General features: G+C 37.3%; 1 protein-coding gene across 7 annotated transcripts in view; it reads right to left on the bottom strand.

The window, feature by feature from the left end:
- Nucleotides 1-19,252, bottom strand: part of NPAS3 (neuronal PAS domain protein 3) — an 891,171-nt gene that overhangs the window by 432,449 nt on the left and 439,470 nt on the right. For 4 of the 7 annotated variants that reach the window (XM_030931426.1, XM_030931424.1, XM_030931421.1 and 1 more), the window contains one exon: nucleotides 9,397-9,479. In XM_030931426.1, coding sequence (XP_030787286.1) covers nucleotides 9,397-9,479 — 83 coding nt within the window. The remainder of the gene's footprint in view (nucleotides 1-9,396; nucleotides 9,480-19,252) is intronic. The other 3 variants (XM_030931427.1, XM_030931422.1, XM_030931425.1) reach the window with 1 other exon arrangement.

The following is a 19,252-nucleotide window of genomic DNA, read 5'->3' on the forward strand; positions in this document are numbered from 1 at the left end:
GGCCAAGAGACCACTGTAAGTGCACACAGTTAATAAATGAGCAAGTAGGGATATAAACTCGAGTTGGCTGGATGCCCAAATCCATGCAGTAATGAATCTGTCATATCTCCCATGTCTGGAAATGTGGATACAAACTGGGCTAACACAGAGCTGACACAAGGCTCTGGCTCTGAGGTTAACTGTGACCTTGCCAGGTAGGATTTCTTTGTTGATTCTTTTATTTACCAGGTATTTCCTGACAACCTATTAAATGAAGGACTCAAATTTTACACTTCGAATATACTGGTATTAGTACTTGTTCTGGCTCACCTCTGAGAAAAAAAAAGCATATACTGAATTTAGTAGAATTTGAGCTTTTCAGAGAAAAGTTTGATGAGCTATTTTTTCAGATTGTGACAAAGAAATAGCCCTAATGTGCCCATCAGTTTTTATATATAATGAGTTAAAGCAGCAGTAATTGTTTAAATAACAGGTTCTAAACTTTTTTCACAACTATATAATATTTCCTCAAAATCATGAATATGATTTTTATATGGCCTAATAAGTTAATTTTGAATAAGAAATTATACTTTTTTCCTTTAGGATTAACATCCAAAGGCAGTATAACATAGGGAAAAAATGGTTTACAGTCAACCTCTGTGTGATCCAGTATGTTTGTTTTGAGAATGGAGATTTTGGTAAAACGTGCATTCTTGAGATAATTTGAAGACCAATGAGATAATTCTTGGCAAACCACAATAAGATTCTCCAGTGAAACCAATTCTATAACTATGAAACATTAATCTAGATAGAAAATAAATGCCAGGGTCAGAGTGATGCTTACGTCATTATAGCTCAGCAACTTAGATGAAATGCACATTGCTAGTAGACCCAATTGACTACTCCGATGTTAGTTTGCTAAATTAGATAATGGACATGTCACATCTCTTTTATAAACCCTATTTCCAACTTATGATTCATTCATATACATGTTTTAGTTTAAACCTAGGCAACGTACAAATAGAAGTTGTGAATTAATGTTCAACTTTAAAAACATTTTCTTAAATGCCAATGTTGATATCTTATTTGAGGTTAGGGCATAGGAGAGGTGAACAACAGACTTAAAATTTCTAGTTTTCTTTTTCATTCTTTCTTTTTAAATAAAAATACTGCAATCCCTATTTTCGATTGTTTTATAGCTCAATTGATAAGGTGTGTTCCTCTTTTTTGTTCAAGAAAATTTAAAAGCAACTAATTTAAATATGCAAAATTATCTTGAGTTGTTCATACGTGAACTTAAAAGCCGTGCAACACAGGAAAATTAAGTAATTATGCCTCCAAGTTATTTACTGCAATTAAGCTCATTTATCATATGCAAATTAGTGCAAACTGGTCTCATTAGTTACTAAATTACTCAATATGAGCTGAACAATGTAGCACTCCAGTTTGTAATGAAAAATCCCTGTAGAGGCAAGCAGTATCAATTAAGCTAATTTGCATATGCAAATACATTCACTAACTTTCTCTTTTTCTATATTTAGTTTTACATTTTCTTACCATTCTGGATCATAGAGACACTACAGGGTCACTCAACTTTCTCCCCTTCGTCTATCACAGCTAAAGGAATTAATTCAAAATGCTCCTATTATTTGAAATCATCTTATTTTACTTTAGCACTGATGTCCAGCAGGATACCACTTTAGCAAAAAGAGCCATCAGGAATAAGAAGATTTAACTTCCTAGACATGACCATTTTATGTATATTTACACATTTCAATAAAATAAGGGTGAAATTTTAACTCATCAATAAAGTAGAAAAGAGACTTACAGGTATCACTCTTTCACGGAAGTCTTTTGAAAACACTACCATCAAATGTAAAAGGCATGTTGACTTGGCTAGGCAGCATCTTAATAAATGATAATTTGTATCTTTGTGTTAGCTTTTGGGCTGTTTTAGGTATTTTCACTTTCCTTTGCCCAGATGTTTGAATTGTACCAGTCAATCTTTCATTTTCTTCTGGCATATGAGATTAAAGAAGGTGTCTATCAGCAGAGTTGGCATTCTCTACCCCCCACACACCCCAACATTGTTATAAAGAGCTCCTTTTGCCTATAAATCCAGTATATTTTCCCCAGGAGAATCTTCTACTCAGTCTTCTACAGTTGGCTGGGTCTCAGAGACCACAGACACTGTAGCTAGAAATACTAAAACAGTAACAAACATATAAATACTATTTGTTTTGTTTTCTTTATTACAACAACCTAATTTTTTTTTTTTTTTAACTTCTGGTAGATAGAGAATCTATATGTTCTCATTTGTCCAACAACAACTGTGCAGGACCAAAAGACTATATGGACCAACTAATCATGATTCTAGGATATGCTCTTTACCAATCTTCAAAGTGTGATTAACAGAAGAAATGTAGAAATTTAAAAGTAAATCTTGACCTGATTTTCTTCTAAAGCTGATCCTTAACAGCCTCTGTAAAAGACAGGTTCTTCTTTTATTTGAGGCATAATTCTACCCTGTATTCCACAGTTAAAGGTGTTGAGGAAATGAAAAACCACATGTACGAAATCTGGCAGCTCACTGAGGCTGATAACATTATCCATCTCATCCACACAAATCTTTGATTATTTTGACTAACAAATAGAAAATCACTACGATGGGATCCCTTCTTCTCCATCATTTTTAGAAAATATATACCTTAACAAAACTGTTCTGCTAAGGTTATTACCACAGGCCACATTTGTGTCCTGGACACAAGGGTTATTTTACTAATAAATGATCCTTGCAAAAACAATCATTCCCTCACTTACGTTGAGGAAGATCAGGCAATGATGCAACCATCCTACCCAGCCTTTTCTGATCTACTCCCAGTCACAGAACCTCAGGGGTCATAATCTTAGAATGTTCTTGGAGGCTCTTACTCGGTCCCCTCTGAGAGTATGCTCATGAAATTCTCTTTCAGATTGGGATTTGAATGTTCTAAAAGTAATATAAAAATTCCTTTATGGCCAGAAATAATGTGTGGTCAATGACATAGACACAAGAGGCTTTACCCAATATGGCCAAGCACAAAATTGATACATGGATACTCTATTTCTACCATTACTTTAATTTAGGGTAGTTCTTACAGAACATTCTTTTTATTCTCTCAATACTCAGTTTAAATAATAAATGCATTTCTCTATTAGTTATGTACAAACATGTTGGTACTTATACTTACCCAACTCACAAAACTTACTTTTATGATCCAAAATGAGTTATGAATAAAGACTACCTTTCAATTATAAGTACATGATAGTTCTTAGTAATGACATGTATTTTACATAGTATCACACACACACACATAGTTCAATATAATATGCTGACAATGAATACAAACATAAACCTTAAAAATTTCCATGTACTAGGTTTAACTTGTTTAACACCTGTGAGGTGAGTAAAGCAGATTATTATGGAGTTTGCAAAAACAATATTGCAACTTTACATAACAATTATGTAAGCATTATTTACAAAATGAAAGAAACTTAAACCTTTCTGCTGAGGGTAAAAAATTATTAAAGCATTAAAACATTCCATTCATAAATCTGGCACCTAAGGGAAAGTCATTCCAGTAGTTAATTTTATGACTTATGAAGATAGTATTTGCTACCATTTTGTGTTTTGTTAACTTCAAATAAGGTAAAATACAAATATCCTATCTGGTCCTTATATTGGAAAAGTAACAATAAATACCATGCATATTTTTTCATATTAAAGAAGTTGTGAAGTGGGAACAATATAATGCCCTAAGAGAACGCTGAAAGCAGGAACCATATTTGTACTTAATCACGTATACTTTCCAGGAAAGATCCCACATAATGATCTCCTCAAGTTCTTGGATTTTTACTGAGCCTGCCACGAAATGCACAAATCCCAACCTTTACCCCTTGACTTCCCATTCTTTATCTAATTTATAAAAATCGGAGAAGAATTTAGTGAACTAGAATGCGTTGATTCAGATGTCACTGCAAGGCTGACATCCCTTGAACCCTCAACCCTCCTGGAGAAGATGCTGCTGTCCTACGATTCATGCCTGAAATAGCTATAGGTTTACTGAGACTATAATATTGGTCACAGTCAGCAGTGAGACTGCTTTGTGAATGGAGGCCTCAGAGTTTCACAATACACAGCCGGGGCCTTGGCCCTACCTACGTACACTGGTATTGAAAATTGGCTTTGTAATACATGATTTTACATTGATAAAATCACCATTACGTTTTTTTTTTTTTTCTCCCTGTCAGCGGAAAAGTAGTCAGATTTTAAGGGATCCCATCAAACTTTCTTTTCCCTATGAGAATATATGGCTAATTAGATATGCACAGCAGAGACACACTACATATACATTCAGATAATGGACACACCAAAAATTAAGGCGTCTGTCTTACCCCTTACTCTCAAATCCTTTACACCAAGGGGCACGTAGTATGCACTTCAATGAAACATCACTGGGGCACATGCAGCAGGGAAGCTTTGGTACCTGATGTAGTGAAGTCACAGGCATTTTCTGAACTCCACACTGGTATTTGGAACTGACCTCTACTTTAGTTTCCAAATTCAATTAGTTACTGAAGCCTGTTTACTCCAATTGTAAGTGTCTAATTGTTTCCTCTTATTACCATTGTCTTTTAAAATGCTCTTATCATTTTTTGCAAAGTGTTATAACCCTAGTGTTACCATCCTGGGTTCAAATTCAACTCTGTTACCTAAACAGACATGTGAGCTTTAGTTACTGAAGTTTTTAGAATCTTAGTTTACTCAATTTTAAGATGCACATAATCATAGCACCTATTTCATAGGTCTATATCATGAGTACTCGATGATATAAGAGTACTTAGCACAGTACCTGAAACGTAGTACACAGTAAAAATTCATTATATTTAAGCTGAAATCCATCCAGACTAGGTTTTTCTTTTTAGAAAATATGTTTTTCAATATTTTATCTTCTCTTTGCATTTATACACATACACGTTGGTATCTGCATTAGATATGAAAATTTTTAGATGTAATCAAAATAATAACAGGAAAATGGTTACATAAATTATGATACATCCATAGTATACAATAGCATTTAGCCATTAATAATAATGAAAACCAATCCTTTCTCAGCACAGCCATGACCACGAGATATTGATTTTTAAAAGAGATTGCTAAAGAACATATAATTGGCCAAGAGTTAGTTTTTCATCTCTTTTTCAATATGCACAAAATGCTTGATCCCATAAATCTCAGACATATAAACATACTCTCACCACATGAAAAACACAAATTTCTCTTGATGATAACTTCTCATTTCATACCCTTCCTTTACCATGAACACTCAGATTCTTCTCCTTTACCTCCTATTGCTCTTTAGGTCTGTCTTCTACACTTACTCGCACAGCAACTGTTTCAATCCACAAAACCTATGACATCTCTTCAGGATTTGCTCTACTAAAGGATTCATCCTCAGCTACCTTGACATTATTAATATTCCTTCCTTTAACAAAATCAAATCCTGTGGCTTGCTTTTTCTTTCTGTCCATTCCTTTCTCATGTCTACTGGCCTCTTAAATGATGACATACCCCAGGGTGGGCTCTCCTTAACCCTCTTTTTGCTCCACATCATTTCCATAGGTCTATAACCCATTCTTAATGTGAACTATCATTCATCCATACACCAGTGATCAGTAATTCTAGATCTAGCCTGAGAATTGCTCTGCAGAAATAGGACCTAGGTTTCCAAGTGCCTACCTCATATCAACTTGGCTATTTAAGAGACCATCCCTCTAGATTTCTCTCAGGTAGTACAGTCAGACAGCTAGTAGCCAAGCTAGAAAACTTGTGGTGATAATTAAATCCTGTCATTCTCTAGCCTTTCACCTCTAATTATTGACCACGTGCTAATGATTCTATCTCAATTCCACAGCTGCCTCTTCATTCACACAGTACTATCTTGCAAAAGATCTTCATTTTCTTGAACTCTGGTAACAATTTCCTAAACGGTCTCTTTATATCAGTGTCTTACAACTCAGAGACTTCCTAGACGTTGTATTTTGATAATAACTCCAGAAATAAACCAAACTGTTCTCCTGTCACTCCTGCATAAAAGCCCTCTCCATGGGCTCCTCATGGAGAATCAAGTCCACACCTCCTGGTAATATGGCTCCTATAATCTCTTTTCCTTCATCTCTTATATGTCCCACTGCATATGGAAAGCAGTCATCATATCAAACATCTTAAACAGTCCCCAAGTAAGATTTATCATTACTTGTTTACATGCTTTTGTGTTTGATGTTACCCTTTGGTTGGAATATTCTTCCATTTTCTTTGCCTAATAAACTCCTATTCATCCATCAACAACTTTGAAAAGTTCTCTTTGGTGCTTTATGGCCTTGTTTAGAGCCTTGTTCTTTTGCAGCCCGAAAGTACTTGACCTGTGTGATGTTTCTCACTTTATGCAACCTCCTGACTCCTCTTTCCCTGAATGGCTGTAAGCTATTTAAAGACAGCAGCCATATACAGTGACTTCTGTATTCTTACAAAGTATTTGAAACTTGTGGGGGATGAAGGGGAGTGTTAAATGACTATAAACTGTCAGGTTGGAGATCATGCCTATACTTTGTTGACCACACAGGTTTTTAACAACTATTTGCAAGTGAAGGAAGAGTAAGAAGGAGGAAAGGGAAGAGAGAATTCATTCCAGTCTTGATGGATCAGCCAGATTCTACCACGGACCCTTCTGAAACAAAATGTGGAAGCCATCTCATCCTTACTGAACATTGCGATATTGTTGAACATGGTGCAGACATGGGCTTATGGGCTCAAAAGTTTCCCTGCTAGTTAGGCAAAACAACTAATATGATAGCTTAGGGGAGGCTCTTCTTGTTACTACTAGTTCCCAATCCCTTCTCGCCTATAATTCTAGTAGTTAATTTAGAATACTATGTAGTAGTTCTTCCACTCCATAACCATTAGTACTAAAATCAAATTATACCAAAAGTTCTAGTTCCTATGGCAATTGTAAGATGACATAGTGGAATCATGCTTAGATGCCTTTCTTGAAAGCATCTTTACCAAGTCATCTATATTTCTACTTAAAGTCTACAGCTTCAAACATATTCCAAGTGTGACCAGCCCTATTCAGGAGTTTTCTTGTATGGATATAATTTAAACATTCTAAATTTTCATCCATTTATCTTTTTTCTCATACTCTGAAGCCACACAGAAAATATCTAACCACCGCCCCCCCTTTTTTTTTTGGAAATGAGTCTTCAAATAAATAGAGAGGGCATTGATGCCCCTTTTAAGTCATGTTTTCCAAACTAAACTTTCTCAGGCTTTTTGCCACGCTTCACGTAATATGATTTCTAGTTTACTCACCAGTCTGGTTATTCTACTCCAAATGGCATCCAGCTGTCTAGGTTGCTGTGATGCCTGATGCAACCATAGTGTGGTGTCTGAATGTGGCCCACCCAAAATGGGAACGAGCTTGCAGCCCAATTCTAGATCCTATATTCTCTCAATGAAGTATAATGTTGATTTAGTGTTTGGGAGAGCCATTTTACATTATATATTTATACTGAGTTTACGTTTGATTCAAACTCCTAAGTTTGTGTTAGTCTTCAATTCTTGCAGTTACTGAGACACCTTACTCATAGTCCTGTGGAGTCATGATTTCCAGAAAGAATTTAGAAGATAATAATCTAGGACTAGTCTCTGAATAATTTTTCATTGACTAAGTCTTAGGTAACAATTTCTGCCTGCTTCAGAATAGAAACAGGAATAGTCCTGAATCACATCAGAGTTTACTAATTTATATGTCATGGCCCATACAAAACCTATAATGGAGATTCTGAACAAAGTATGTGTAAGAAAAAAGGAAATAAAAATTTGAAGATCTAGAAAGAAATATGATCCTTTCTGTATCCTTGAAACTAACCCTAGGTTGCAACAAAGGTAATTCAAAATTTTATGTACACAATAGAATAGCAACTCCCAAGGTATATTTCAAGAAACATCAGTTCTATGGGATATTAACAGATATTAATGGATAAATGAGAAATAAGAGTAAACAAAAATGTAAAGTAAGACTTCTCAGGGCTTTAAACTTGCAAATGCACAAGGTGCTATCTCAGACCTGATGGAACATCAAAATTATCTCAGAAGACTATTAAAAACCACCAATTTCTGGACTTTACCCTATAAACTTTGATTTAGTAGGTCTAGATCGAGGCCCAAGAATGCATCCTATGAACAAGTGTTGGGTAATTTTGAAACTGCCAGTAAAGACACTGCTTTGGAGAACGACCAGGATTTGACTATGAGTTTTTTTTTTTTTTTTTTTTTAATGCAGAATCACATAATAGTTTCCTAATGCACATACTTAAAAGATAATATGCTAAATTTAATATTACTTTTGACAACCTAGAAAATGAAAGCACCATAAAGGCCCTATTTATAAACTCTGAATGAACAGAGATCTGGAGTATACTTTTATTTTACTCCAAAGTTTATCTCAGAAAAACATAGCTACCTTTTCCAAATACAGTAAGCAGCCTACATATCCCAAACTTGTCTGCTTCTCCAATTCTATGTAAAAAGGTGTATCTTTCACAGATTAAAAAAAGTGGCCACAGCAACATTTATCCTGGGAGCGGACCAGTGTGGCACAATTATCTATGGTTGAAGGTAGAAGTGTTGAATCGAAGGCAAAGTCTTAGTGAAAAAAAAAGTTTTGAGTAAGTAAGATGATGAGTTTGCAATGAATTTTCTCTAGGGCTAAGTAACTACAGTTTCTTCCTAGTGACCTTTAGCATTTATTTATCATGAAGTTCATTGGCAAAATCAATTATTATTTGTCTCCTTTTACTAGTATTTTTAAATATACTATATTTTACCCTGAGAAATTTTCTAATTTGGAGAGGCAAACATTAAGATTGGAAGCACTCACAAATACGAACTCAAGCAAAGAACTGAAATTTGGCTACACAAAAAAAAATCACAGTACTTTCACAACGAAACTTTGCTCTTCCAAAAACAATATATAGCTCCAAAGACGCACACATAGATCCACTTACAAATACGGCACGCACACAACCATTCTGGGAACAGCCAGTTACTACACATTGCGCATCAACTAAATAGTGCAATTCATCTAAATTATTTCAGCACAAATAATACTTGCCCTCCCTTTCTCATTAACATTCTCTCAAAGGATGGCTTTCTAAAAAGAAAAAAATAAACTCATAAGAATTTCAGAATTCCAAGATAAAATCACAACAGTCAAATATACAGCTGACATTTAAAAAAATTTTCTTTTAAAAAAAAGACTAAACATATGGTTTTTTCTTAGTAAAATATAAGCAAGTTTCTTTTTGTTTTAAAAGTACCTGCAAAATGTGACTTCCCAAATGTGCTTCAAATACTTCAATGGCTAGTGCACTGGGGCTTCTCCTTCGCTGTGCACCTATAACTTAAAAGAAAAAGAAAGAAAACAGAACAATTAAGTTGGAGCTCTGATTCCTACCTTCAGCTTAGCTTCTCTTGAATGGCATCATTGACTAGTATAACAACGAGATCTGAACCACCACCCAGTATTAATTTTAGTTCTGAGTTGTCTAAGTATAAAATAGCCTAGGTTGAATTTTCAACCTAGAATATTGACTTCTAGAAACATCAAAAAAAAAAAAAAAATACATTCAGACTTTAAACATTTTCCTTTTGGATGGTTTTCCCTATACTGGAATAAAAACATGTCAATGTTCAGGTTCCTTTAAAATAAATTAGTACACTGTTTTTCTTAAAATTAAGGTATTGATTTTTTTAAGCATCTGCATACTGCCTTATCTCCCCCCAACCCCACCCCAGAGAAAACTAAACTGCTTGCATCTTCTAGGCTAGAAAAAAACAAACAGGAAACTTTTTGTATTTTCTAATGCAATAACTTCATCACAATTTAATCAGCACAACATATTGGATAAGATATTCTCATTCATGATCATTTGCACTAGTGTTAAGCATCCTGAGATGGCTGGATTTCACATTTACTGAATATTCATGTGTAACTATTCCTATAGGACTGACAAGAAGCCCAGGTAGATCCTTGGCCAGCATGTGCCTCACCAGGACAGTGACAGTTTCTTATCTGGAGTTCCCGAACACTCCTGTTTTCTCACTAAGACTCAGTCCTCTTCCAGGCAAGCTTCACATGCTTTGCCTGCAGATGCCTACCACACAAGGAGTCCTCATAATCCTTAACAAAAGTGGGTTTAATGCATAATAACTGTGGAATTCAGAATTGAGTGTCATCTGTTTATGATTTTTCTTTTAACGTGGTGTGCCAATTTGTTTTAAACCTGTTCTTCTGCCTATTTTTTCTTTTTTTTTCAATTTAATGGAGTATAATTGAGCAATGAACTATTCACAGATCAAGCAGTCCCCAGAATCACAGCAGATTCAGAGAGACTCCAGGGATGCGTTGTGGTCAGAACAAATTTATACACAAAAGGGGAAGTAACATACAGAAATCAGAAGTGAGGACATCATAAAAAATCCATTCTCTTTACACTGACTTATGAAAGAAAGATTCAGATGATTTCTATATTTCTAACAAGTAAATTCCCCATGTCTTCCTGCTTTTCTTGAAAATTTTATTACAAACCTCTGCTCTCTCAAGCCCAGATACTACTAATTGGAAATAAAATCAAAATCCCCTGCTTTCTTACTTCTAGAAACACTTTCAGCTAGTTGACAAGAAAATTCCAGTGAAATACTGCTGGGATAATTCTGTTGCATTTCAGTTACTAAGTTGGTCAGTTGGCTCCATAGCTTAGTGGGGATTATAATATAAATGCACTTGTGATTATTGTGCTATGCAAAGTAGGGAGTTCACCCCTGCAAATGTGAGTTTGTGTCTGCAATGTCTGCAAGGCACTGTGAAAATGCGTGTGTGTTAAGTATCATTATTACTGACAAGAGAAAAATAACAGAGGCATTTTTTTCAATGGGAAAATTTATAAAATATAATTGAAGAGTGATTATTATCAAAAGAATATTCCAGCTGGAAGGGATCTTAGAGATCTCTACTCCAGCCTCCTCATTTGCTTCAGAAGCAAAACACACAACTAAAAATCTTAAAACAGAAAAATCAGTTTACTATGCTGAGATTAATCTTTATTATAAATATAGACATAGGGTTTTTACAATTTTAATATTCAGATATACTTAAGACAGTACTACTGTGTGTATGTGGGTGTGCACATTTCTGATTAATTTCCTATTCTAACATGCACATTACTCCCTTCAAAACTCCTTTGGCATTTTTGATAATGCAGCTGTCTTGCTGAATACTGTTTTCAGTTTCTAGAGTGTTAATTGCACATTATGGTAGCTTGGTGTGAATGATCCCACATGAATAAAATCTGCAGCCTTTTTTTTTTTTTTTAGATTATGGGGGTGGGTAGCTTTTGGGAGGGAGAAGCGGGGGAGTTGAAAAACTTCTCAAGTGTCCACTCTGTTTTTGAGGCAGTAATCAGGATTCAGAAAGCTCCTTATTAATAGCTCATAATTGTGGGGGGACACTTCAGGGCCTCCAATTACAAAGTTCAAAATAAATCACTGCACCTCACCAAAAAAAAAAAAAAAAAAAAAAAAAAAAAAAAAAAAAAAAAGGCCTAATTTTAGGTAACAGAAATCATTCTACAAAGAACTGGATTATGAGGGGGCCAAGGGAATAATAGCCACCAGATTATAAGGAACCCTAAAACATCACAGAAAAGTTCACTCACTTAGGAGGCCCAAGATGAAAGCTCCAGTAACAACATAAAGCTGCTCAAATGCCTTCTGAAAGCACAGAGGCTGTTGTCTTGTGTGGGGGTTTATTCAAGTCTGGCTACTGATGGCCTTTCTTTTCCTGCCGTTTCTCCACTAGGGTTCAGGCTGTGCTCTGAGGAAATGTCTTCATCCATGAGTTCTATCTGTATAGTTATTCTTTGTTCTCCAAACCCCCTAGAAATCTGAGTGTGCACCCCCATACACGCTAGCATAATATACCAGTATCTTGCAAGTAGTTTCATGCTATTCTATTCAATGGCATTTTTATGTCACTGGAACTTCTCTTGATTTATATGTTTTGCACTTACGCAGGTGATGTGGGCTGTAATGACAGTTCCTAATTTTACAACCAACATAAATATGTTAAGCAGGAGCCCATTATGCCCCTGGTAGGAGCGCAGCTTTAACTTGAGCATTAATGCTAACTGAATAGATGTTAAATATGTACTTTTTATCTTGCACTTATCCTATCACATTTGGCATTTTGAGAACTGAGACAATAATCTGATAACTCAAGAATACTGCAAACACAGGTACTTTGTTTCTCCATGTTAATCTCATTATGTTTATAGAGTATCACTGATGATCTAAAAAAAACTAAAGAAGCATTTCCTCAATGGGATCTGTCATCCTCAAAAAAGTAATACATTGTTTATGAAGCTCTCTCAGATTTCTGTATTTTGGAAATTGACAGTGACTAAAACCATCTGGTAGCCCAGACATACTGTACACTTATTATTGCGGAATGGGTCACTGTTTCAACTTATCTACTGACATATTTCATTTATTTGTTTGTTCAACTAAAAGACTATTTTCTGAAATTTAAAGAACACTAAAAAAATTAACCTATACACACACACACCACACACACACACACGCGCGCGCGGGGCACTGCTAAATAAATGGAATGTGCAACCGCTTGTCTGTGAAGATGATGTTACCAGCTCACTGAGAGTGAGACATAAGAGCTACAGGAGTTGAACAGCTTATACAAACTAGTATAAAACAGAAAGCCCAAGCCATAGGAATTCAACTTAAAATTCAGTTCAACATGTACTAAATGCCTACTTGATGTTGAAAATTTCTAGCTACTATAAGGTAACTAGTGTTACAAAACCTAATAAATAGTCCAAAAAAATTTTAATGACATTTAAAACAAAACTAGGTCTGGTATATAATTATCAACACACACCACAACTCTACTATTTCGTGTTTTACAAGGGTTAAAAATAAAACACCTAGAGTTTTAAGAGACTTTAAATGGAAGAGAAATATACGGAGAAGGGTTTATTCGTTTTTTAAAAAATCAACTAGGAAAATTCTGATTGTCTCAGAAATCCAAAATGATCTGACGAATCACTAAGACTGTGCATTTGGCCTTTCTCTCATTAAAAAGAAGATACACAGGGGAACCACAGTCTAAAACATGTATCTGAAAAATTAGTTTTGCCCCTCCACAATGTCAGCAGAAAAGTTCTAATCTGGATCCTTCAGCATAACCTCACACGGTGGTCTTTGAGAATTAATTCAATGCAGTAAAAGGCAACCCTTCTTTGGGGAATACACCAGGCCCTCCCAGTCATATTCCTAACCGGTGCTCCTCACCTCAGGGGAGGTACTCACGTGAGGAGGGCTGAGGATTAGCGCTCAGTGGGAGTTTGACCTATTCAGCCGAAAGGTCAGCTTGCCATGGAAGAACCCATTACAAAACAGAAGCAGGACAGCTCGGTGGACACATATAATGAAAGGGGAAAAGTCACGAGCCCTACTTGCCTTGTGCCCTGCCCTTTCCCTTCATAACCCCAGCTCCTCGCCAGCATGGTTCACAATGGGAAGGTGGACCACAGGCAGAGAGCCACAGAGGGGCATGCTATTGGAGGGATCCCTTGAAGAAGGTATTCTGAAGTGAAGAGCAGTGTGACACCGTGAGGCAGGATTTCCAATGGATTGTTTTATTAGGCCAAGGCAGCCACTGGTGGATAGGAAAGATCATTTCAGAGGTATCTTGTTTGGAGAACAAGATAATGTTTCGTATCCTTCCCCAAAAGGTGGAGGGCACTACGGCATCACGGGCAAATGTAGTCTTACAGTTCAGCAGGTAGTATCTCAGGAACGCCTGGCAAAAAGGCAGCCTTCATGCCCAGTTACTCCTGAGAGCTACCCTCCGAATCCTTCATCTAAGGGGCAAGGATCTGTTCCCACATTGAGCCTGGGGGAAGGGAGCACTAAAGGGCGTGCTTAATGGAATCCCTGGACATTGACTCCCTGGGCTTTGGCTCAGGAAAGTCAGGAGCTGAGAAAGAATGGAATATAGAATGCTTAATGAGTCTTTCCATGGCTATAAAGAAAAGGAAAGGGATTGCCCTTGAAGAATCTCAATTAGCCTTCCTCACTGTAGGGCCAAAGAAGCCAGGGAGGGTTTTCCCAGGAGCCCCAGAAGTTCAGGAGGTATGTATGAGTGTGTGTATCTGTTTCCCTATCAAAATTAAAATTTCTCAGTTTGCATGTAATATAAGCTAAGTCTTTATTCTGAAACTGGCCCTCACCACTCTGCCTTCTGTGAGGTCCATGTTCACAAATTGTATTCTTTCAATACAAAACTCCTCAGTGTTTGTGCATGCCTTAGACACCGGGAGATTTTCAGGTTTGGAGAAGAAACTGAAATAACACTGGGTACCAGCTTAACCCATATAGCAACATGACAACTGAAATTCTGTTGTTGAAAGCATTGTATGTGAAGTTCTCATGCAATATCAGTTCACGCAGTATCAATATATATATATGATGCTCTGTTATTTGTTTTCATATATATATGAACACATATATATGAAATATATATATGAAAACAAAGAATAACAGTGCTTTATCAGTGTGCTTTCATCAAGATTAAAATATAGGATAAATGATGACTGTAGAAGAGAAATAGGGACACGCATTGTTAATTGGGCACATGATTAATCACATATTTGATAACAAATACTAGAAAAAAAAACTCATGTATTCAGGAGTAGTACACTTTGGGTTTATTTTTAAATTCCTATTTAGGGGATTTTTAAAAACAAAAAATCTATCTTCATAATTCCTTAGACCTACTAACATGTTAGACCACCAATTTAGACAAAAAAGATTATTTAATCCAATGCAATTGAAACTTTAAGAAGTCTTATGATGATCCAAAATTTTTTGATGTAATACATATTTAAATATCTTCCACCATTCAAGTATGGGTTGACTGCATTAGGTAAAATAATTAGGGACCACGTGACTGTGTAAGTTTTAATACTTATAAATGAACTGCTTTTGGGAAAAAGAAACCATGTCTGCTTTTCTTAAAGAAGTATATTTATATTGCTTCAACTATTAAAGAACTAAGGGGAAAACATACAATGTCTAATTGATCTGTTTAGTCAAGGGAGTGTTTACTATGCACTTCTCATCTTCTTGAGAATTAAACAGTATTCATATGATTTTTGAATATGTTTATCATTTTCTACACTAAAATGGCATAGTCTTCTAAATGTGAAATAGCAACCAAATATCACTGTAGTAAGTCTTGAAAATGTTTTTGTATATTTGGTCAGCAAAAATTACAGGAACCTCTTAGTACAAAGTTTCCATTTTAAAGGTTCACTTTGTCCACCCACCTTTCTTTTCCATTGAGGGAAATGAGAATTCCTAGGCAGATATTTCTCCTTCTGTAGCTGGAAAAGGGGGAAATGGCCTTTCTCCAACAATCTGGTAGTTACTATAGGAACTACTGTATGTCCCTCACATGGTCTACATATGGGGTGATTAACATTCTTCATGAGAGAACCCCACTTCCCCTTGACAATGAAATCCTTAAGGCAGTGGGTTAAGCTGCTGTTTGGAGTGACAGCACTTGAGGGAATGAGGTCAACATCTGACAGTCAACGTCTCGGAGGACAGAACCTCAGGAAAATGCAGGCATGATCCACAGCCTGGGCTGAAGCGTGGGGAGTGGGGTACATGAGGGAAATCCTCAAGAGATGCAAGGGGTCCTGAGGAGTGGACTGGCCTAAAAGAAGAGGACATCCCTGACGTACCTGAGACTCCAAAAGTGCTCTTTCTAATTTAAAAAAAAAATGGTAGTTATTACAAAATCATTCCAATTTTACTTGCTTAATTATTCCAGAAGAACAATGACTACAAAGAGAGAGTACTTTTTTCTTTTTTTTTTTTTGGACTTTAGTCCTTAACAACTTAAAAAACATCCAAGGCTTTCCTAAGTATTTATTGGGTTCAACCACTTGATGTCACAGGGATTGCTTTTGGATGTAAAGCTTAAAGTTAACTATTTAATTCCCTTTACACAGTGAAAGAAATGAGAATTTCCTCTTTTTCTTTACAAAATAAATAAAAGATAAAAAATCAGATCATCCCCAAAATTAATTCCTATCTTTAGATTCCCAGCAGAGATATGGAGTATGCTGGGGTGTATCCACCACCCCCCTCCTGCTCCCACCACCCAATTTGGGGAAGTTTGGGGAGTGAGACAGTTATAACGTGACTTCAGAATAAAGAATATAGAATAGGAGGATCTTTGAGGGCTAGCGAGTCTTGATTTTTAATCTAACATGAACAGACCAAGAAGACAGAAACTAATTTCTTCTGGTGTCAGGGCTATGGTGGCAAATATGTACTGAGCCTCAGGCTGAGGCAGGCACTTTGCAAGGACTCCGGATGTGAAGCTGACAAAGATTCAGTCTACTGGTTGAGGCAGACCTGTGTGTCAGAGGAGGCCAGTGGGCCATGCAGAGTGGGCAGCACAGATCCCTGTCCAGGCTCCAAGTCCGAACACATTCCTGATGTAAGAAGGTGCCCTGCTTTCTGAGTACAATCTGCAGGTTCTAGCTTTGAACTGCTTCTGTTGTTGTTTAAATTCTTCTTCTTCCAGTGAACACTTCCCTCTACAAAACACCTACTGTACGTATGTCAGGCAGGGATACCATGTGTCTCTCATGAATTAAGCCCACGGTTCACAGAAAGACACTGTGAGCTCTCTGATAATGGCTCTCAAAGGGAGGGATAAAGAGAACGTATCAAATTTGGGATGTGAATACAGCACTAACTTCACAAAGTTTAATACTTGACTTTTCTTTGGTAGAAATTATCTTCCCTACAAATACACTTAATTTTTTTTTTTTTTTGAGCAGTTAAATTTTTAATGAGGGTTAGATTTGGTACACTCCCTCGAGGGAGGAAAGGATGATTACACTTTCATATTGCAAACTGTCTTAAAAGCCTTTCCAATGAGTGCCGCTTTACTGCTGTTACCTCCTCTGACCTTAGCAGCAAGCAAACAGTTATGGCATGATTCCACCCAGTAGGAAGGGGGTGGAGACTACCACTGAAATTGTGCAGTGTCAGTTGCACTTGCTGGTAAAAGGAAGACGTCCACATCTGGTATCTCGATTTTTTAGTTTTCAGTCAGATCCCAAAGCTTCATGTTATGACATTTGTAACATCTGCTACAAATACTGAGGTAAGTCAGGCACAACCTTATTACTTCCGGTCTAATGCTCCATTCACCCTCTACGCCTTCGTAGGCCACTGATACGACAGGGAGCTAACGTTGATTCTGCAGGAAACAGCTTGTGTTTCTGTGGGAGAAAGAACACAAGGTCTCTGGCCTTCTCCCTCTTCTCTCTCCTGTTCCTCCATTCATATAGTCAGTCATCCTCTCTCTCTCTCTCTTTCTCTCTCTCTCACTGTCTCTCTGTAGCTTTTGGGGCACATCAATGCTTGGCATCGTGCTCAGTAACTTGTTTCCTGCCAAAAGAAGAGTCAACATAAAGAGTTCTGTGAAGCAGTGGGGTATTGGCCCAAGGGACACAAGACTCTGCTTATAACAGCACCTGCTATTGAAAGGTCACACCGATCAATTTCCAAAGCTCAACAATCTCAAGCTACGGAATTACATTTATTCATCCAAAATGTAGTGAGGCCTTATAATACAGAAGGTATTAACCCCATTGATCAAGGTGCTAGGGATATAAGCCAGGCTCCTATTTCCACTTCTAGATACATTGGCAGAAGAAAGCTAAAAGTATCCATGGGAACTATTTGTTGAGCCTCTATCTGTGCTGGACACTGTGTCAGGGAATATAAAAATGAAAGGCACCTCCTAACCCTCCAGATGATCAGAGTCTAGTGGGACACTGACATATAAGCAAATGAACAATATTCAATAAAAGTACAACTCTCAACTCAGGATGGAGGTGGGGAAAGGTGGAGTCAGGGAAGGCCTCAGAGTAAGGTACTGCCAGAACAGGAGTATGGAGTGAAATTACATGAACAGTGCACTATCATGGCCAGGACCCTGGGATCTACTGATGAGACATGAAGGCAAGGGCAAAAGCATGTTAACATAGCTACACATGCATGTTCCAGGCGCATCATCCTGCCCACGCCAACTTGCTTTCTCTTAAGCTGCAACAGTGATGGACTGTCATATTCTTAGAAACTTGAGGGACTGGGACCCCACTCCACAGTGCCTTCTTGGGGCTCAATACTGCGTAACAGTCACATAATTACAACTGGTAAACCAATGTTCATTCGGCACTGTCCAAAAACCCCAACTTTACAATTCTCTCTCCCCCTCCACCTAAACACCACTGCTTAGATGAAAACCCTGACATGTACACCTGTATCACAGCATCTGGCTTGGCACCGTGCTGGGCAACCGAGTCACCAGCCAGACTATTGTATCACCTCTGTGCTCTGAAGGGCACTTCTGTGATTCAAGTCACTTACTGTAGAATACCTGATACATTTCCAGGATGTGCTTGTCCTCTCTGCTGGGAGGAGCTCAATGGGAGGGGTCACATCATGGGGAGACAACTGTGCACAGAGGAAAGGATTGGGGTTCTGGAGTCTGGCAGACCAATTTTTAAATCCTCCATTTTTCTCTAATTAGCTGGGTGGTCTTAGACAAATTAGGTTCCACGGACCTCAATTTCTCATTCTGTCAAAAGGGTTAATGCCTCTTACAGCAGTTGTGAGAACAGGTGACATGCCCTGCCCTGATTTAATTTGTTCTCCTGCAGCTTATTTGCATAGTGTTGTCTCTCCCACTAGCATGTTACCTTTCCAAGCCAGAGGAATCATTTTGTGCTTTGCTGAGACCCAGCATTTAGAATTGGGCCCAGAATGCAGAAGGCACACAATAAATACTTGCGAATGAGCGAACACTCTAGAGCACAGTGCCCAGCCCACAGGGGCGCTCAGCACATGTCAGCTTTCTCCTCTTTGTTGTGAACAGCAGAGGCTGGACTTTTCTCAACAACTCTCTTTATCCCAACTTTAACAGGAATATTAGAAATTTTTTCCCCTGTATGTTGTCACCAGCTCCTGCCTTTCCTGCAGTGTGCTATCAAATCTATAGTGTCACCA

Source organism: Rhinopithecus roxellana, chromosome 5 (assembly GCF_007565055.1).
Source record: "Rhinopithecus roxellana isolate Shanxi Qingling chromosome 5, ASM756505v1, whole genome shotgun sequence".
Lineage (NCBI taxonomy): Eukaryota > Metazoa > Chordata > Mammalia > Primates > Cercopithecidae > Rhinopithecus > Rhinopithecus roxellana.